Source organism: Panicum virgatum, chromosome 1K (genome assembly GCF_016808335.1).
Source record: "Panicum virgatum strain AP13 chromosome 1K, P.virgatum_v5, whole genome shotgun sequence".
NCBI lineage: Eukaryota > Viridiplantae > Streptophyta > Magnoliopsida > Poales > Poaceae > Panicum > Panicum virgatum.
In genome coordinates, this window is record NC_053136.1 from 42,636,012 (window position 1) to 42,657,013 (window position 21,002).

The following is a 21,002-nucleotide window of genomic DNA, read 5'->3' on the forward strand; positions in this document are numbered from 1 at the left end:
ATATTTTTGAAAAGCGATCCTACCAAGACAAGCAAACTGCTGACGCTCCGACCGCGGGTGCTGGGTTTAAAAGGTTTGTTTTGTTGAAGGAGTACAGTACAGTACTGTATCATCCTCTCTTTACAACCCTGAAGAATAAAGCAATGTGAAGGGCGGCAGTTTGTTCAATTATATTCCTCGCCCTGAAGGTGAAGGCCAGACAAACTTTCCAAGACACCAGCTTTTTTGTTACTCTAATACTCCTATATAGGTGCACCCCTGCCCCCAAAGATGCAGTACTAGGCTACCGGCCGGTCCGAGATTTGGCACAAAAATCCAAGGGTTTCCCTGTCAGGTTAACATTTTCTTTCCCAGACCGAGCGAGAATTCAACGGTTTCACACGCATCGGATCGCGCGTGGGCAACCGCATATTCTACGCGTTTAGGCTGTCCACAATGGCAAGAGCTAGAGCAAATTTGCTCTTGCCTCGTTTCCCACGCCCTCTCTGTCTACAGTGTCAAACAGTGTATCTACAGTGCCAAACAGTAGATTTACTCCTCCATTTCCTCCTATCGCTGTGGACAGTCTTAATTCGATCGATATCGTCGATCGTGTCAGCTGTCCAGCTTTATTTCCTCTGCTGCTGCTAGCCTGCTGCTGGCAATTAATTAATTAATTAATTAATTCTAGTACGAATTAAACAAAATGTGGGGTAGAAGGAGCTGGAAGCCTCCATCTCATTTGCCAGGATCGATCAACGCATTACCATATGTTACACTGTCGTAGCAGGAAAAAATATATTCATACGTTTCGCCTTCATTTATTGAGGCATTTATTATATCAGTGTTTATTCACATCAAGAAAATATTGTTTTTTTTCAGTTTAGAATTTGTTTTAATCCACCGAGCTAAAACTATCTATTTAGCTCTAGTCGATGCTGAAGACAATGCAACTCCCACTTGTTCCCATGCATCACATACGTGCATTTTCGAGTACTATCACTATGCAACTAGCTACCTTCACTCCAAGCAGGCCTCTAATATACGAGTGTGTTTGGTTCTGCTTTTGTATCTGTTTTTGCTTTTTTCTGAACTAGTACAAAATTGAAAACAGCTCCCTCCTGCTTTTACCTGCTGTGGAGGTGGACAACTTCGTAAAAATTACCCAGTCGCCACCTTCAAAAAGCACCAACATCAGCTTTTCCACAATTTACAACTCACAACAATTTTTTTTTCAAAAACCACAACTCAACCAAATACACCTGTAGTCCCTCGGACTATAGTCCAATGGAGCACATCGGGATATATGAAAATAGACTGTGAAAAGGCACTTCACTCCTAATTTTAGCTTCCGACCAAGAACTGATCGATGATCTGTAGTTTCATCCGCATACAACACATAGCTAGCATGCACTGGACGTTAATAGCTAGAGTCGTAGTAGAGTTTGAATCGGTAAAACCATAGCACATGCATGTCACGCGTCACATCATGGTCACGCGCGCGATCGACTCGGTTCCAGCAGCTCCCCGCGCACGCGCCGCCCGTCATCGCGACGTGAAGGATCGCGTGCCGCCGGCCCTCTCCGATCCTTGCATTGCGTAAATGAATTGGAGTTGGAGGTCGGCAGGCGCGCGCTGGCCTCTCGCGAAACGTGCGGCCGGGTCCCTAGACACGAGAGAGACCACTGCACTGCACTGCACCTTCGCTTGCTCTCCACCCTCGTGTCGCACGTACTGTATAGCTAGCTAGCTTGCTGATGTGGCCGAGCCCGGCCAGCCAGGGACCGCCGCATATATGCCACCGTACCACCACACGCACCAGCTTCAATTCTTTCCGCTGTCCTTTCGCCATCCGGCCGGCGGGAACAGTGCCCCCGAAGCCGGAGCGCGGCTGGCCTGTGTGGCGGCGCCGAAAGAAACGACGACGACGGAGCAGTGCCAGTGCGTGTTCAAAGCGAAAAGCTCCGAGCGCGATCTATCGGCGCGCACGTCGCCACCAACTCGAGCTCCTCCTCTCGATCGGTCCTCGCGCTGAAAAGGCCTGATCGATCGAGCCCCGCCCGTGCGTGCGTGCGTGTGTGTGTGTGTGGGGGGGGGGGGGGGGGGCGTGCTCCGTGTGGGTCAGCAATAAAAACCAACAAGTACCGGTCACCTTTCCGGTGTCGGCAAGCCGCTGATCATCCTTGGTGCGTGCGTGTCGCCGCGAGACTCGCTCGCGCGCCCGGCGCGTCGCTATACCTAGCTACTAGCTAGGTAGCTGTGGCCGGTGGGGCGGACGACGCCGGCGGGGACGGTCGATGGCCACGGCCGCGTGCGGATCGCGACTCGTGCAAACAAAGATCTGCTTAGCTTTCGCGGCAATTCTAGGAGCAGTTTCCTGACATGCTTTCTATGGCAATTCTGTGCTGAGCGTTAGGAAGAATATAGATTCCTCAATCCTCACCGGTCACCGCTACGTTTTTTTTTTGAGTGGACCGCTACGGCTTTCTTAGTTTCGGAGCACCACCACGGGTTGATCTGATCGATTGGGCCGAAAGCAGCGGTGGCCGGCCCAGACCCCGCAGGGTTCCTCCATTGGCAGCCGTCAGCTGAGCTCGATCGATCGTGGCCGGGGAGATGACGAGACGCGCCCGATCCGGGTGATCCCGCGTTCCCGCTGCTGCACGTCGCCCGTCATTTGCACTCAGTAGTCTCGTATATAGCTTGTTGTTTCTCGTTACATAGCAAGTGTGTGTGGTGTGAGTTCAAATAGTATCTAGGATGAGATTTTCAAAAAAAAGAAGAAATCGACGAAGTCCCAGAATATCTCCGGCAATAGTTCTCAAATCAGATCCTATCAAATCAGATCCTATCAGGTTCTGTAACGAACATGGCACCATTTATGCCATTTCGAGTGATTTTGGTCATCGTATGACAACACAATCAATAAGACTAATGGTTTAGTTAAGTGAACATGTCTAGATCCCAGGGATGAAGTAAAAAATGTCATGCAAATCATGACACGAAGAAAGAACTCAAAGAAACGCTGAATTGGACGAGTTCTACTGAAATCAGTAGCACCGGAAGAACCGATGCCTATAGCATCGGTGCATCCGATGGTTGTCGGAAGATCCGACGCTCTGGCATTAGTGTAGGACTGAGCGCCTCTGGAGATCAAGTGAAGAAAAAAGTGAAGCACCGGTTGAACCGACGGCTTCAAGATAGGCATCGGTGCATTCAACGTGCCATGTCCCAGAGACGATATCAAGCGAGCAGGAGCGAAGTCTTCAGCACCGGTTGAACCGGTGGTGCGTCGGAGCAAGGCGTCGGATCAATGACGTCAGCAAGGGCAACAACTACAAGATGATCAAGAGTCACCGGTTGAATCGACACCATAGCATCGGTTTAACCGATGGGTGCCAACTTAACTGCAGAAGCGTCAGAGAAGCCAACGGCTAGTTTCAGCTTGTGAGTGACCGGAAGAACCGATGCAGAAGCACCGGAAGTTCCGATGCCCACGCAGAAAAGCTGCTAACGGCTACAAGCGGCTAGTTTAAGTTGGTGGCCTATATATATGTGCTCCCCCGGCCATTTGAAGATTGCTGGAGTTGCTGGACATCCCACTCACACCCAAGAACACCTCCAAGCCATCCAAGAGCATAAAGATCAAATTTTTAGTCCTTAGCACAAGCTTTGTGAGTGTTAGTGCTAGGTTAGCTCTTGAGTAAGTGATCAAGTAAGATTTAGATCTTTGTGCTGTGGTTCTAGAGTGAACCATCCTTGTATCTTGGTGCGCCGGCCATCCTTGGAGCTTTGGTGGCTCGCCAGCAAGTCAACGACCCTCCGGTTTGGTGTGGAGCGGTGTCGACGACATTTTGCGGGGGACGGAGACCCCTCCTTCATGGGCAATCTCCCTTAGTGAAGATCGGGATCAAGGTGACCGTGATTGTGTTCACGGAAGAGACTTGATTGCCGGGAAGCGATACTCTTCGTGAGTGCTTCAACAACGTGGACGTAGGGGCGCCTTTGTGGCAATTCGAACCACAGGATAAATCCTCGTGTCGAGAGTTCGCTTCCTCTCATCCCTCTCATTAAGCTTCCGCATTTCATATTGCAACTTGTGTGTCTTTACTTTCTTAGTGTAGTATCTTGTTAGGATTGGCTATAGGTTGCAAAACTCTTTTGGGATGAGAGTTTCACACTAAGGTAAACCGTAGTTGCACATCTAGATAGCTTGAATTAGTTTAAGTTTTGTGTAAACTAGTTGGAGCTATATGTTTAGATTTTAATAGTGCCTAATTCACCACCTCCCCCTCTTAGGCTAGAGCACCCGATCGATTTCAGGTTCCCTCTATTTTTTGAAGGCTAGTTTTTTAATCTCAACTTCAGCAGTTGCCTCTAAAATCTCATCCTTTTCTTTTAATCTAAAGGGTGGAACCTATATTTGTCAGTGGATATGGGACTCCCTAGAGACGCTTCAGGAATGGAGGGTGGAGTTGTAGGCCTCCTAAAATAGGTGATTCAATAGAGAGTCTGCTGGAGTGTGACTTTTTTATTCCGCCCTCCAAATTTAAGATGTGAGATTGAGGGTCCGCCGGAGTTGCTCTTTAAAAGAAACAGAATTTCGCTATCATAAGACGCGTCATGTGAAATTTTGTTTTGGGATATTTTTTTTTACTTTACCAAACATTCCACGTAGAATGAGGAATGAAAGAGCCCGTTTGGGAAGTGAGGTTTTAATTTAAGCAAATAAGCACCCTACTATGATAGGCTTAAAATAACCCTCAATTCTGTTTGGAGACTATGCACAACTAGGATGAAAGGCGCGCTACGCCGCGCCTGTACTGCACCTGCCCATGTTACCATACTAATATGGTCGCTCTGTTTTATTTGGCAATCAGCCTGGTAGGGATGAGGGATCATGGCCGCATGTACGTTCGAATTTGTTTGTTCCAGTAACGAAGTTTGTGCCTCATTTTCCTTTGCTCTCTGCAACAATGAAAGGCTTCAAATTTGGAATGAAGCAATACCCAGTGTAAAAAGATAACTGCTTATTTACACAAACTGGGCTAGAGATGTTAGGATGAAAATAGCCATACACCCTGGAAAAAGTTTTTCTTTAATTCTTCTCCTATAACCCATGGAGGAACTTCCTGGTAATTTGGTAAATCCCTTGAGCCCATGGTTTGAATACCTTAAAGCTTCCCTGCTTTTGGTTGCCCACGCTAGACATGTGCTGCCACTGAACTCGATGTTTGCTCCAACAGATACCAACAATGGTTAACATATATGTGCCCAAGTAAAAGGATGCATGTAACATTGAATTGGGGTGCTGTGGCCCTAAGATACCTGCAACTGCAAGTGCACGAATGATACACCGCCAAAATCTTACCGTTACCATTTTTTGCTGGCATTCGTGGAAAAAAACATTTTTTGCTGGCTCTAAGAAAATCTTTAACCAAGCGCAGCTCTCTTTTCTGAATGTTGAATCATATGGTTCCATGTTAGAACTGAACATTATCTCTTCAACGTCCCAAGGCAATGGATATAGGATAAAATAGAGCAAGTGCTACAATGTTTACAGCTTTACACCAACAATTTTGACAATCTGTCTTTCATTATTTTACATAAGCAACAAATGGCCATACAGGAAAGAAATTTCACATTCTAAAATGAACAAATAGAATCTCATTTGCAGAGTTAAACAAAGTCACTTATAACTAATTAGCTTGAAATCGAATAGCCAGTGAATTCTATTAGTACTAAACTGCATTAGCTTATATTTGGCAATTAGTGTACATCACTTGTTTTGCTCATCATTATCAATTTATCAATCAAATCAACTATATCACAAACAACTGAACAGATCATTGAGGTCCAAGATGCAAGAAGTCGCGAGAGAATGTAATATTTTTTGTTCCTGACACAAAGTAGCAGATGAAGGCGTGGATGTTAACATGGCCTCTTCTTGCCTTGCCTTTCTATTCCGCCAGCATATCGCTGCCTTCAAGTCTGGCCAATCCAGAGGGGCGGATCTGAATGCACGAAATGCATTTGTGCCATGGAGAACATTAGAAGAAGAAAAGCAGACCCTAAAAAGAAATACAAAAGAAAGAAGAATACAGGAGGAAAAAGAGAAACAAAATAGTCTGTACGGCATCATACCATGCTCTGATGCAGCAAGACCAGAATGGATACTTTCTCTGCGGTACTGAGCAGAGGGCACACCTCACACACCAGCGAGCTATGGAGGGGGCCTCCACGGGTCACGGCAGTGGTGAGAGCCGCTAGCCATGAGGTGCATCGAACTTGGGGGAACGAACATTGGATGCCATGGTGCTCGGAGCTAGGCATGATGGATTAAGCGTGGTGGTGGCTGAGAGGCGAGAGCAGCAGCTCCAGGCCAAGGAGATGGCTCCGGCCGGTAAAGCCAACTACACCAGATCAGAAGGGAGGAGGCAGCAGAAACGGATAGCTTATCAAGGAAGGTGGAGAACAACGATAGGGTCGAGGAACAGAGGAAGACGGCAGCGTCCGGAGGGTGAAACGATAGGGAGGCACCGACGACGCACAGGACACGAAGAGCCATACTGTACTGCGTAAGATGGACGCGAGCAGCCAAAGCCTGCTGCGTGGCGCGACAGTCTCCATCTCCGTGTGGTATTTTTTTTCCCTAGAGTCCGACGCGGCGCGTCAGGACTGGCCAAAGAGCCCAGAGGCTCCCGCAAGCCTCCTTTTGGTTGAGCGATATAGATCTACATATAAGCAAATAAGCACCAGCAAAGGAGGCTTGGATGGGAGTATCTGGTGGGCCCACCAACAAATAAGCACACTCTCATGTTGATTATGGGCTTATGGGGTGCTAAAATAAACCCCTCCAATAAGCCCTGGTGTTTGGAGGCTAAAAGGCTTATTTGGGGGCTTTATTATAAGCACTCTTGAACCAAACAGGACCTTAGCTTAAGTGATATATTTGATGACTGGATTGGTCACTAAATAAAGTAGTTCAAAACAAACTTGAGACTGAAGGATCGGACCGACTAATCGTGCAATTAAAAGCCAAAAATGAAAACGAGAATCGATCGATGGCTGTCAGTGCAGCCAAAACAGAATGCGCCGTGTAGGCCCACCGCAAAACCTGCGATACGATACGATCCCCTAATCTCCAAACTCCATCATACTTAAAGTAGTCAGCTGATACGTCGTGTCAGGCCGGACCTCGCGTAGGCAACTTGCGTACTTGTATCGGTAAAAAAGAAAAGATCCCGTTCATCACCTACATTTTTTTTTTCTGTCGAATTCTGATAGGTAGGGCTTATTCCTAGGTAGGTCCTCGTACCTAGGGCTAGGAATTGAGAGGGAGAAGATACGCCCCTGATCACGTGGGAATGGGAACAGCCTACCTGGTACCTGTAGGCAGGCACCCAGTTCCAAATCCCCAATGCCTCGTCCGCATATATGTCGGGGCCCTGCCAATGCAAAGCACGAGCACGATCAGCAACCAATCCACGCACGTTGAGAGAAATCTTCTCAAATCGTGGCGAATGGTAGGTTGCTTGCAGTTATTGACGTCGAGCACGACTGGGCCGCAAACAAAGCTGAAGCTGGGCTCGCGATTTGGGCTGTTGAGAGTGCCAGACTTTATGCTGGTCTTGTTTACATCTTGGGCTTGTTGGACGTCCAATTGGGCTTGGTTACTCGTGAGTCTCCACAGCTCGATCATTATTATTTCTGTACGCGGAAAGAAAAAAGGACGCGTCAGCTGTGGCCTGTGGGCTTTCCTGTATGAAAAGCAACCCTTAAATCTGAGCTGTACAAAAGGAACGGTGCTGAATAGAATAGGGACATCGTTTAGTCACTTCCCATCAGGGGCGACGCCACGTTTAGTTTCCCTGGCGTCCATGCAGGGTAAACTTTGTTTTTACTACTAACTAAACTGTTTTTCATCATATAATTATAGAAAAGTACGTTAGTTCTTTGAACCGTGCACCGCCGTCACTTTCGCCCCTGCTTCCCGTGAAACAGAGAGCGAAGTGAGATGCCAACGTCAGCGCGTCACGGCTATAAAAGTCAAAATCGTGCCTGCGGACTTGCGATCGCAACACACAGCTGCTGCACTGCTACATCTTACGACTCTACGAGCACGGCCCTGAAGCTGAAGCCCCCGTCTTGACTTGCCTTTTTTCCTCATCGAATTAAACACCTCGCCTTTCTAAAGATTTTATAAGGCCCACGGCAGCTGGACCATGAAACGGAGCCCCCGTCGATGGGGCGGGCGTTCCATTTTTAATGCGGCGGAAACAATCGATGGGAGGAGGAACATGGGTGCATGATGGACGGCGACGCGTCGCGTGTGGAGCCGGTCTCCAATCCCACTCCTCCTCCGGCGCCGGGAGACCGTGGGCAGGTGACCTGTCCTCCTTCACGACGCGCGTGTTTGACTCGCCGGGCCGCCCGTCGGCGCACGGCGGCCCGGGGTGGCCGTGCACATGGCCGCCGCGCATCCAGTTCCTTGCCAATTCCTTCCGGCGTTTCCAGAAGTTTACATCCAACGCCACCTCCGATTCCCGAAACGAAGATCACCTGCGTCTCCGTGACCCGGCACCGAAAGACGAAAGACGCGCGACCGGCCTTAGCCGTCCGAGCGGCTTGGAGCCGGCACGTGCGGTTTCCACGGATCGCTGGCGCGGGGCGAGCCCGTGTCCCCGGCTCCCAGCTGGTGTCGCGCGTGCGCCCGTGCCATTGCCATTTCCCCGAACCCCACTTGGGAGTTTGGCTGGCGTTGGGAACTTGGGAGTTGCGACGGGGTCGCCGACCGAGCCACCCAAAAGCTACGGGCACCGGGACGTGGGACACCCCCACCAGGGGAGCTCTCGAGTCTCGAGGGCCAGCCAGGACAAGCCCAGCCACCCCCCTCCAAACCCCTCCTCCCTCCGCCAAATTCGGGCCCGCGTCGAGAGGCAGGCAGGCAGCCCGCGCGGGTGCCGACGCCCACCACCTCCCTCCCCCACCGGATCCGGCGCGGCGCGGATCCGCGCAGCGAGCGATCAATGGCCTCATCCTCGGCGGCGGCGGACGAGGTGGCGCCGGCGCCGGCCCCGGCCCCGGCCGAGGCGGCGGCGGAGGCCAAGGGGAAGGGGAAGCTGGGCGGGGTGCTGGGGCGGATGTGGCGGGCGCTCTTCGGCGGCCGGGAGGACTTCGAGAAGCGCCTGCAGTACCTGTCCAAGGAGGAGGCCGCCGTGCACGCGCGGATGCGCAGACGGACGCAGTTCTCGCGCCGCGCCGTGCGCAACCTCATCGTCCTCTCCGTCCTCGCCGAGGTCCGCGCGCGCCGATCCTCCCTCCCTCCTTCCTTCCCCTTTCGTTCTTATTTTCTTCTCCTGATTTGAGATGGTCAGCTGTCGCGGGGTGGCGGTTGTGTTCGTCGTTGCGTTCGGGTTCTTCGATTTGTTGTCGCTAGGTCCGCTGATTATGCGATATATAGCTGTTGTGCGTGTCACCTTGAATACCCGCGGATTTTCTGCTGCGTACTGTGGTCTGTTGGCATCATGCTCTATATTATCTTATGGTGGGGGTAGAACAACAGGAAAGGATGACTTTGCTAAAGAACGTGGGATGTTTTTCCTTTTCGCCAAAGGGTAAAAGGCCAAATGCTTTACTACTGGAAGAAATTAGAGACGGTTACACGTATTTCCTTTATAATTTGTAGTTACCACTAAGCAAATATTGCCTGTGGCATTATTTTTTTCCCAGTTCCATAGAAGACCCTTGTTCAGTCGTTCAGAAAGTTTTGGACATGTGCTAGTTTTCCCACTTAGAGTGAAATTTACTTGAATACATAGGTAGGTTATACACTTGTGGCAGGAATTTTTTTTTGAAGGAAAAATGTGGCAGGAATTTTCTTGGAGCAACGGCCAATAGGTTTGCTACAGGAACATTGTGCTTATACCTGATATTTTGTTAGAGTAACTTTAGGAGATCAGGTATTTTGAGTGGAGCAATAGCCAATAGTTGTGTTTACTGGAAATGCATATGGTATGTTTTCTGTCAAAACTGAGAATGTCCCGGCCATTTGGGTCTTTCCTGCTGTTTTTTTTTGTTTGTCATTATGCTCCTTTGGCACTGTTTCGTTTTTCATCCTGGGGATTATGAAGTTGCAGGAATTTCATTTGTCAAATGTATGCTATGCTGCCGTGTACTTTAAGGATTTCACAGAGCATGATTGCTTCATTCTAAAATTTTCTGACAATCAAATGCTAAAAAAAACACTCCTCCATATGATTCTTCTCTGTTCTGTTATAATGATCCCCCCTTCTTTTTTTTAGCTTGTTACTTCACTGTATATGATGATTTCTTTAAACCATGTTTTCAGGTGGTGGCTGTTGTATATGCTATCATGATGACAAGAGATGAGGATCTAACTTGGCAGATGAGGGCAATTCGGGTGCTGCCGATGTTTGTTCTTCCAGCTGTATCCTCTCTGATATATTCAACAGTTGTAAACTTCACAACGATGCGTAAGTGCCCGCCCTGCCAGATAACACTGTTTCTAACACTTGTGATACCAGTTTTTTCACTTCTTGTGTGCAAAATTTCCAGAGGCGTTATTTTTCCTTCTGTTTTTGCCTTTTGTGAAATGTGTGTGCTCTGCATGAACACTTGTGTCGGGGAGCTTTACTTCAGTACTTGAAATATATGTCTGGTATTTTTCGGGAACTTCTTATAATATGAAGCTTGCATTTGTTTTCCTTGGATGCTGCTCTATTTCCTCATTACACTTCATATATTGACATTTTGAAATTTGTGGTTGTTGAAATTGCAAATTGTGTCAATGCAAATAATGAGAGTAGATTGATGTCACTGATATTCCCCTGGTTGCCATTGTTCTCTGTAAGCGGAAACTTGAGTTCAGCAAAATAGTGATGCGAGAAATTTGAAGACAACCTTAAGAAGACAAATGGAAATACTTGTCCCTGTGCTTTTATACCAAGTAGGTTAAAGCCCTTGTTATGTTTTCTTCCCTTTATAATGATTGGATGCACCTTCAAGTTATGTTTATGTACTGTATACTTGTCACAACTGCTGTTGTATCCGCAAAATGATTAGGAAATAATGATAGTTTACAGTTGCTGGACAAATGAAGAATTAGAAATTTGCATGGATTGTGTAAATTTGAATGATTGTTCTGTTGTGCATCTGTCAAATGAGCATCGTTATTTTAGTCTGGAGAAAATGATAACAAAAAGAAAGATTGGATAAAGATCTTGATCCTTTGTCACTATGATTTCTACTATCAATGGTAATCTTTTCCTACGTAAACATATACTCCCTCCGTCCCAAAAAAAAGTCATTCTAGGATTCAAAATTTGTCCCAAAAAACAGGTCATCTTACTCTATTTAGAAAGTGCATGCACATGCAAGAATCAACTAATGCCAAATATGGGTAATAAATAGGGGCAAACATGGTCATTTTAACTTTTTGTTAATTTGTCCTAGAATTCCTAGGATGACTTGTTTTTTTGGGACAGACCAATGGAGGGAGTATGGTGCATGATGTTATCACTATTCCATTTTGCTTTAATGAATTTGTATTCGGTTCTATTCACAGTTGAGCGAAAAGACCAGAAGACCCTTGAAAAGTTGAGGGCTGAGAGGAAAGCCAAGATTGATGAGCTTAAAGAGAGAACAAATTATTATCTTACCCAGCAGCTTATTCAGGTAAGTGGACAAGTATCCATTACTCAAGCTACACAAATTCATGAGTTCCAGGTGTCATACCTTTTTTCATCTCTTGCCACACCGATACTAAATGTGATATGTATTGTACATGTGCAGAAATATGATCTTGATCCAGCTGCAAAGGCCGCGGCAGCTTCAGTTTTGGCATCAAAGCTTGGGGAGGAAACTGGTTTGAAACTTCATGTTGGAGAAGAACCAAAGTTGGATGCAGCAGTGGCTAGAAGCAACGATGTTGAGATACTACCATCAGATGGTATGAGAAACAGGAAGCAACCCAATGCAAGACGAAGCAGGACTGGGAGCCCCTCTGCTGCTCATCCCCCAGCACAGGGAACTGAATCCAGTCCAACTGCGAGTGCTGGTTTGGAAACTGCACCAGCTCCAATGGTGGTAGAACACCATCAAGGCACAGGGGCCAATGATGGTGGATGGATTGCAAAAATTGCTGCCTTGCTTGTGGGGGAGGACCCATCACAATCGTATGCTTTGATCTGTGGCAACTGCCATATGCATAATGGTGTGTATGATAAACCAAGCTCTTTTGATCCTTCACATATTGTACCTCAAACAAGGACGCGTTAACTAGCATACTCATGTTTGCAGGCTTGGCACGGAAGGAAGATTACCCACACGTAACATACTACTGCCCACATTGTAATGCATTGAACACATCAAAGCAATCCATGGGCCAATACTCTGGCTCCAACTCAGGCCGCTCGACCCCAGCTGTTCCTGCTGATGGACTCTCCGTTTCCAGTTCAGTACAGGAGGGTGAATTGAGTAACCTGACCACATTGCAGGCGCTGCCAAAGGAAGGAAATGCGGAGAAGCAAGAAACGTTGGCAGGTTGATGGTTCATAAAACTACTATATTGATGTGTGTGGAATTTGTTTGTCTTTTAGACATATTGTCGTGTTTCAACTGGTCCCAGCCGCAGATTTGGCACTGTTGTAAATTGGAAATAGTGACTGATATGATCCACAGGAACTTAGCATCCAAAAAGAAGAAATGAGCCATGGTGTGTACATCCATCCTTTGAGTGGATGAATTTTGTTGTCAATAGAGTGCCAGTCAAAGACTACCTGCTGCGTGACAAGATTATCCTGGAACTGAAAGGCTATGTGACGGAGGCATGCAAACAGGTCAGTCCCATAGCGTTCAAACAAGATGTAGAGCATGGAGAATTTTTTGCGTTTGTCTGGACCTTCGTCTTTCAGGCGATGTCTGTAACCTTACACCTTACAGAATTTCTTCAGCAGTGATTAATTCTTGTCATATCCTCCAACGCCATAGCTTTTGTATGATGTTGAGGCCGCACTTCCATTTGGCGCTGCTTGATGGTGTCCTTTCTTTTTCTCTGCAACTCGTTTGCTTGCTTGCAGTCCGCAAACAAATGGACTAATTGCTGATCAGCCAGTCCTATAGTGTCATTGGTTTGCGGTTTTGCGTGATTGGTTTTCTCGGCGTCTTCGGTTCGCCGTGCAATGTGTTGCCACCAAACGTGCCGAGAAAATTGCAACGTCCGGTTCCGAGGCAATGGCGTGTGGGTCGCCAAGGGGTGCAACTGTCACTTGCTGTGCACGGAGGCTGTTGCTCCCGCTCCTGTTCTCGTTGATGTCTAATACGCCGTACAGTTTAGACTTCAGACAAGTTTACGGCGGCTAGCTGGAATGATGTGACATGCGTGTACTAAGTGCCTCTTGGAGGGGGTCGTTGTTCTTTGCAGCAAATAAACTGCAGATGACTGAGTTTGTCATGTTTCTGCTCTTTTTTTATTTGTTTCTGTTAAAAACAGTACGACAGGCTGCTCGTTTAAACAAATTTAAGGCGTGCTAATTTAGGAACTTTAATCTAATGTGATCCAAAAATTCTCCCTTAGATATGCAAACTAATTATTAAAATGGTTCCAAAAGAAAACAGTATAAAACACTTCCAGATCTCACAGCTACAACACAACCGTAAGACGACCAATTGCAATTTGCAAGACGAGATTTTATATCCTACCACTCACCACTCACCAGCCATGGAGCAGTACTTCTCAGTGCTGCCCTTGCATTGTGGCATTCATCAGGCAACTCTTCCTTCCTGTTCTGCACGCACATGACCAATTCAAGTCACAGCAACTTGGATCATAATTGGCTCTGTCCACCCACATGCCCCTTAGTCTAGTCTATGCGGGCAGAAAGCCAGAAATACTAGAGAGAGCCGGTGAACTAAAAGAGAGAGAAACACTAGAGCGTTGCCTTAACGTAGCGTCCAGTTCCAAAATAAAAAACTTGTAGAAAAAAATTCTTCAGTTTATCAATCTGAAAAGACCTGGCTAATAAAGCCTACGTAGAATGGGCAATAAATAAGTTTAGCTACCGTTCTTAATTACCCGTCTCCCCATTGTTGTGCAATTAAAAGAATGTAGATTTAAAAACTTCAAATCTTTCTTTTACATCTAGTTTCTCAGCTCACTTTGGGAAAAACATACCATCCTCATTCCAATAGAATTTACCTTCAAATGAAAAAGTGACGGCATGATTGAGTTATCGCTATTGGTTGTACCAGGGCAAGGGTAAAACCTAAGCTTGCTACCCTCCTTTCAGCAAAAGAAAAAGTGAAAAATCGAGTATATCGCCAGTGGCGGAGCTAGGATTAAACGTAAGAGGGGGCCAAGTGCTACAGTAATAACAACAACGCTAAGCCTCGCCTCAACGTCTGCTCACACACAACTTTGATTAATTTGATGCTGGACTAAAGGATTCGAAGTATGATTTATTTGATGGGGCTTGAGTACGTGGTGGACTGAACTGGTTCAATGGCTCAAGTATTCTTTCACTCTTTACCATGCATAGACGATTGTTCTTTTACCTTTTCAGTCATTTTAGTCCAAACGAGCATAGAGGCTCTTCTTCTATCTTTGAAATTCCCATCCATGTATAGAAATTGGACGGGAGTGAGGTGCTCCCTTATCCGGCAACTAGTATGGAGTACTTGAACCCACTCTTCCTTTCATGGATTTGTCACTTCTCATGCTATTCTTCTCTATATTCTATATTATTAGTTACAACAGTTAAGACAAAGAAAGATATGCAATGAAGCTAGCGTGGAGGAAGAGGGGCCATAGCCCACTTTGGCCTACATGTAACTCCGCCAGTGTATATCGCATTGGAAGCCACTAAACTTATGCAGATGCTAGCAGCTCATGTACTCGAACTTGTTTACTTTAGCAGTTTTCGAAACTCGGGTAGTTGTATCACTTAACTTTTTATACTACTAGCGTTTTATTTTAACAGGTCCTTAGACTTGCATGGTTGCTTCAACTTCTAGAAGTCATGCATCGTCTCGCTATTTCTGTTTTTTTCGCCCCGCAGGATTCTTGGGAATTCAACATCTTTTTTTTCTTTGAGCAATTGAGAAGTTAACATCGGCGTGTTCCCTTCGGTGGCGCGTTGTTTCGGTCAGTTGGGCTCTGCATCCCTTGGAAGTTTTGGCACAATAACCTCTCATGAGCCCATGTCACTGAGTAGCATGTTTGCATTTCCTCAACCAAAAAAATAAATAAATTTGCAGTGTTTGCTGAAATCGGAATGGTTAAAATCCACTCCCTGCGCACGTCCGCCCGCATCCCACGCGAAAAAGGGGACGCGACGCGACACGCGTCCCCGCGAGCTCTGGCCGTTTTGCAAAAAAGACCTCTGCTTTTCTGAAAATCTTAGATAAACCCATCCCGCCCTGGCTGCACGGTATCCACGTTCCAAAAGTTTTGGTGAAAGCCCTTGAACTTATGTTTATTTCCACACGAAGAAGAAATATGATAATACTGTTGTGTTTGAAAAAACCCCCCGACAATTTTTCGTTTACGCCCTCCCGCAGCCCGGAACCCTAGCCCCGCCCACAGGCTCCTCGGCACCTCTCCCTCCCACTCTTGCTCCCCGCCGCCACCCTCTCCCTCCCTCTGTAGCGAAAATGGCCTCTCATGCCATATTTCAATATAATGTTTTGGTGATTGATATAGATAACACAACACTTGGACTAATATGATTGTTAAGATGACCATTCTCAGGCTTTTAGGTTCAAGTGATGACAAAAGAGAAGATAGACGTAGCTAGGCCCGAAGGGCCGCCCCTACGGTGGTTCGCCCCGAAACCTCTTCAGTCCAAGGGACAAGAATTGAAGAGACCGTGAAGAAATCCAAGTCGAAAAGATCAAGACGAAGACAATTTGCTATCACCGGTTAAACCGATGATGAGCAAATTACACTCATCGGTGCAATGAACTTGGCACCGGATTAACCGACGTTGGGTGTTTTACACTCACCGGTGTAATGGACTTGGAGGCAGAAGAAACAGCAGGAGTTTTACAGGCACCGGTTAAACCGGCGATCAAGGCAAAGTGAGCGTCGGTGCAGTTGTCCAGAGACTCCATTTTTCGGGGGGTTTCTGAGCTTGCACTCACCGGTTAAACCGACGATGATTTCAAGAGCGTCGGTGCAATTGATCAAGTAGCCGTTGGAGCAGTAACGGCTAGTTGCTGGGAAAATAAACTCACCGGTTAAAACGGTGATGACAAAAACTGAGCGTCGGATCAACCGGCGTTAAGAGATTTCGTCAGCCTTTTCCCAACGGCTAGTTTGGAGGGTTGGGTTATATATATACCACCCCACGCCTCATTTGGTAGTGCTGGAGACTTTGGAAGCATAAAAGAGTTAAAGATCCTCTCGAATCACCTTAGAGCTTCATTGTACATCATATAGGTTTAAGCACACTTGTGAGAGTGCTTAGTGCTTGATTAGGCTTAGTTCTTGAGAGAACTAGCTTGAGTGAAAGTCTTGCTGCGGCAAGCATCTTGTGTACTCGTCGTGTGACCCTCCGACTTGGTGTGGAGAGGCAACGACACTTTGTGCGGGGAAGGAGACCCCTCTTGGTGAGAAGCTCCGATAGTGAAGACGGTGCCGTTGGTGACGCTTCGAGAGAGACGGTGGCGGTGGCCTTGTCTTGGTGACTTGGGGTCACTTAGCCTTTGCTTGCCGGAAGCCTTGGTGGCGAACGCAAGACGGTGATCAAGCGAAGAGACTTGGCATCACACTTGTTCGTGTTGGACAAGTGGCCGTGGACGTAGGGAGGGACTTGGTGTTCTAACCGAATCACATTAAATCGTGTGTCTTGGTGTCTTCACAGGAATTTGCATATTCTCTCCCTCATCTCTTTACTTACCATATTACGTTTCCGCATTTACTCTATCTTGCGTGTCTTTACTTTCCTAGTTAGTTTGATTAGGATTGGCTATAGGTTGCAAGTCTTTTAGGGGTAAGTAGAGAGTAGCATAGATAAACCTTAGTCATAACTAGCATGTGTAGGACGTATTAGATTTATCTCATGCAAATAGATTAAGTCCTAAGATAGAAAGCGATTAGCGACCCTATTCACCCCTCCCCTCTAGGCTCGGACACCCCGGTGATCCTTACACCCTCCCTGCCGCCGCCTCCCCTCCCCTTCAACCTCTTCGCTTTCCTCCATCGCCCCTCTCCACCGGTGCTCCTGCTCCCCGCCTGCTCTCGCGGGGTCCAGATCCGGTGCGGGGTGCAACTCGGAGGGAGAGGAGGCGAGATCCGCGACGGCCTGGCAGTCCGGGAGCCGCGCGCCGCCGCCGCACGACCCCTCGCCGCGCTCCGCTTCCACCTCTACAACCCCGACGACCGTGCGTCTCTCTGCGTGGTGCTCGCGCTCAAGCGCCACCCGTGCATCGAAGCCAACATCAGTCGCATCGAGGAGGTCGAGGAGCCGGTCGACCCTGCCCTCGCCCTCGCATGCGCCAATAATCCTGCGCGACTCGGTGGGTCGACTCCCCGATTGTCCGCCTTGCCGCCGGCGAGGTCGGCATCGGACAGGACACCGCGCCCTTCGTCTGGCTCGGCGGGTTCTGGCAGACGCGCGCCATCTACGAGCTCGAGGATGGCGGCCTCGTGCTGGAGCTCGATGAGATGCGGTTCGACTTCGGGACTAGCTACGAGCTCGAGTGCGATGGCCTAGCCTGACGGGCCAAGGAGGTCCTGGAGCACCTGCTCACGGTGGCCGCCGTGCTGTTGTTCGCTAGGGGCGTGCGGAAGATGGAGAGAGCACTGCCGGCGGCAACGCTGCGGGAGAAGCTGCCCAGGTCCCTCTCCGTATCCTCTCTCCTCATCTTCCCTGCCTCCTCTAATCTCTCCTTTCTTCTATGTAGCTCTCTTTAAGCATGAGCAGTTACAGTTTTATATTGTTGGATCTTATTTGTTTAACATTATCTCACTATCTGAAGATGAACCAATACGCTTAGCTCTGGTTGTGTGGGTTGGTTAATTTGAGAGACGTATCATCAGTTGCCATTTTGTTCTGAACATCATCAACAACCACCTACAAGGCCACGCAAACAGTCCTCCATCAGCTTTACGCGATGAACCCACCATCCTACAACTTGGCTCTACAGGTGAGCAAACAGCCATCCTCTTCGGTCCGAATTCTTACTTGCATTTGAATATTTGTTCGACGGCCTTTTGGAATTAACACTGCTCCTTTTGTCAGCTGCGTCCTCGTCAGGTTGGACCATTAGATGGCGATTATTTCTTCACCTACTCGCAAAGGTATTATTAATTTATTGTCCATCTCCTTCACTTCTGCTTGTTCTGACGAAACTGACAAGAAATATGAGTGTTTCAGCATTGTGCTAGGGTTCATTTCTTTGGCTTCGTTTGTATGTGACAGGAGAGGCAGGACCTGGCTGAGTAAGTGATGATCACATGCCTCCACCTATACAGCAAATGGATCAAGATAGTAATTCAGAGATCAGTTCATTAGCTAAGTCTGAAAGAAATACAAATTTAGGGCACAAATTAAACTTACCTCTCTGTTTTGTGCCTTGGTGAACTTATCAGTTTATCAGCAAATAGGTGTTTCTTTTTATTTTTTTAAACCTGGATTTTTGTCTTGTGCCTAGATTTTGAAATGAAGTGGTCTGCTGCCTAGATTTCATAAAATGGCTGGCCGTGATCCAATATTCCCCTAATTCAGTGTATTCATGAGTTAAATGAGAATATCAGTAATCATATTGAGATCATTTGTTGTTAGGTTCGAATAACTAGGCCATGCCTTTTGGCATCTTGTTTGCTTGTACAAATATTTTGCTTCAGTAATGTGTAGTCTCCATGAACCAAACCAAAATTGTGAGCACATTGCTGGACCTCTCACTTTTATGGTTCTCAGTAGTCAAACCAATTCGGATTTCTTAATGTGGTGGTGAACCAAACATTGACCAATCATTATTAATGTGGTAATGTGTTGGCCAGCTCCATAGACCCTATTTGATTTCAGCGTCGGGTCAATCAAACAGGCCAAGGAAATAGGATAACCTAAGTTTGGTGCTGGGAATCAAATAGGGTCTACAGAGCATGGTTTGTACTAATCAAAGTTTTGTTGGATAGCTGACTTGTAGGATAAATATTCTACATGTTCAAGTTATAGCGGTGACAGTTGCTAATTTAGAATTCAGTGTCACAACATTTCTAAATTCTGATGGCCTCCTAGATTGTGCACTATGCTTATGGGAAGTATGTTGTGTTTCATAGAAGGAATCAGTTTTAATCTCAATTTCAGCTTCTATTCATGGGCATAATCAGAGGTTTTATTAATTTTGACATTTACAAAGTTGCAGAGGATCAAAAGACCTTAATCCAATAATATCTCAAAAACTTTGGTAGAATAGTTTAGTAATTATAGCCATTTTGCATATTTTCTTTTTTCCCTACCATACCAAGTAAATAATATTTAGCTTAAAGCAGACATATTTATTGTAGCGAAAGGTTGTGTTTTACGTCTGCCAGTTGGTTATTTAACATGGAACTCATATCTGTACTTTTAGATCCCGTTCATTGCCTAAAAAGAAAGTTGTATGAAGCTATTTACTGGTGAAGAAACTGCAGATGACAGTGGTGGCAGTGACAGTGGTGAAGCCCACCTCTGATCAGAGCAGGTACTTAGCTACTTTGATCAAGCTCCTGCATGTGATATTTTTATGAGAAGTAAAATCGAAACAAGCACGACTCCGGTCCTACTTTAAGAGTAAACAGTGAAGTGATTATTTTTCTGCAAAGAGTAGAAGAACTTTAAGCATATGAAATGTAGACTCTGAAGATGGGAGAAAATACCAGCACTGGCTCCATGATTCAATTCAGGTTCATATCTTAACCTACCATCAACTCCACCTTGCTAGGTCCACTCCTCAATATTCTTGTCATAGGTACCACAATCATGCTACACTAGATCGACCTGAACAGAGTAGATTGCATTACAGCCTAAGATGATTGCTTGCCCGTTATTAGCTTGCTTGTGCAAGCACAACCATGTATACTAAACAACTTGGGAGCTGACTACATGTGATATCTTTCCATTGAACAAAATGAGATCGACAAGTTATATAACCACATAAACTCGGCTGATCAAAGTGGCCAAGCTAGATAACTTAACAAAATGCAGTAAGACATAAACAATCGAGTGTTACTATTTTGTTGGTCTTTTTTAATTAGCAACCTGCCATCCTATTTTTAGAAACCATTCAAGTAACAAATCATTTGGAAGTTGCTGCTACATCTCCATGACAGGTGCTAGACATTAAATTATTATCCTTTTGCAGTCCAAGCAAGGATGTGTGAGTAATGAAGCTCATGTTGATTGTCTCTGCCAGTTGCGGACAGCTTTTGTGTGGCCTTCGTCTCCGGCAATAAAAGTCCGATGCATGGGATCTGAAGTATGCATCGACCTCTGCGCTACAAACTGTGGCATAGTGATTAGCTTTTGGTTCCAGTTATATTTAAAGCTACCAGTTAGGTTGTTTGGTAGCTATGCGTATGCGTGTAGATTTTTATTGCTCGGATGTGTGGTGCTTGGATGCACTGTGATGATGATTGAGATGCCGGGCAGACACCTGATGGATAGGTGATGCGGATATGTTGTAATATTTATTATTCAGATGCCGGCCAGGCGGCCAGACACCTAATGGCTAGGATAGCGATGTGTTGTGGTATTTATGATTCAAATGTCATAGACAACTATCTTAACATGACGATGATGTGCTTATTACTAGATGTTAGTGGTTTCGTATTGAATTCATCTTATACCATGCACGAAGTTTAATTATCAGTTTTTATTGTCTTATAATTACTTATATTCGATTGTTCAAACAATAGGGCGCGTATCGCGCGCCGAATGTTCTAGTGTATAAAAGGGTAACAGCAGAGACATGCCAAGATTTAAAGGGGGTAGGAAAAAACCATCATCAGGTACTGAAGA

General features: G+C 46.5%; 1 protein-coding gene and 1 long non-coding RNA gene across 6 annotated transcripts; both read left to right on the forward strand.

Annotated features, from left to right (window-relative positions):
- Window positions 1–8,875: 8,875 nt before the first annotated feature.
- Window positions 8,876–12,778, forward strand: LOC120709528 (uncharacterized protein At2g24330-like). 2 transcript variants are annotated; one of them, XM_039995208.1, is made up of 5 exons: window positions 8,880–9,278; window positions 10,331–10,475; window positions 11,567–11,676; window positions 11,794–12,214; window positions 12,301–12,778. In XM_039995208.1, exons 1-5 carry the CDS (start codon window positions 9,009–9,011, stop codon window positions 12,546–12,548), a joined length of 1,194 nt encoding a protein of 397 aa, XP_039851142.1. In that variant the 5' UTR covers window positions 8,880–9,008; the 3' UTR covers window positions 12,549–12,778. The 2 variants fall into 2 exon arrangements, with proteins under 2 accessions (XP_039851135.1, XP_039851142.1); XM_039995201.1 differs by having other exon boundaries at window positions 8,876–9,278; window positions 11,567–12,214.
- Window positions 12,779–17,150: 4,372 nt separating this feature from the next.
- LOC120709625 lies at window positions 17,151–20,822 on the forward strand. 4 transcript variants are annotated; one of them, XR_005689775.1, is made up of 5 exons: window positions 17,151–18,147; window positions 18,243–18,301; window positions 18,378–18,442; window positions 19,576–19,686; window positions 20,347–20,818. It is a non-coding gene; the product is annotated as an uncharacterized LOC120709625 (long non-coding RNA). The 4 variants fall into 4 exon arrangements; XR_005689773.1 differs by having other exon boundaries at window positions 18,423–18,442; XR_005689774.1 differs by having other exon boundaries at window positions 18,378–19,686; window positions 20,347–20,822.
- Window positions 20,823–21,002: the final 180 nt, after the last annotated feature.

Bases quoted from the DNA above. Each gene is read 5' to 3' on its own strand.
- LOC120709528 (XM_039995201.1), top strand. From the start codon at position 9,009: ATGGCCTCATCCTCGGCGGCGGCGGACGAGGTGGCGCCGGCGCCGGCC. The intron at 10,476-11,566 runs GTAAGTGCCCGC...TTCTATTCACAG, and splicing joins TGTAAACTTCACAACGATGC to TTGAGCGAAAAGACCAGAAG. The intron at 12,215-12,300 runs GTGTGTATGATA...TCATGTTTGCAG, and splicing joins CAACTGCCATATGCATAATG to GCTTGGCACGGAAGGAAGAT.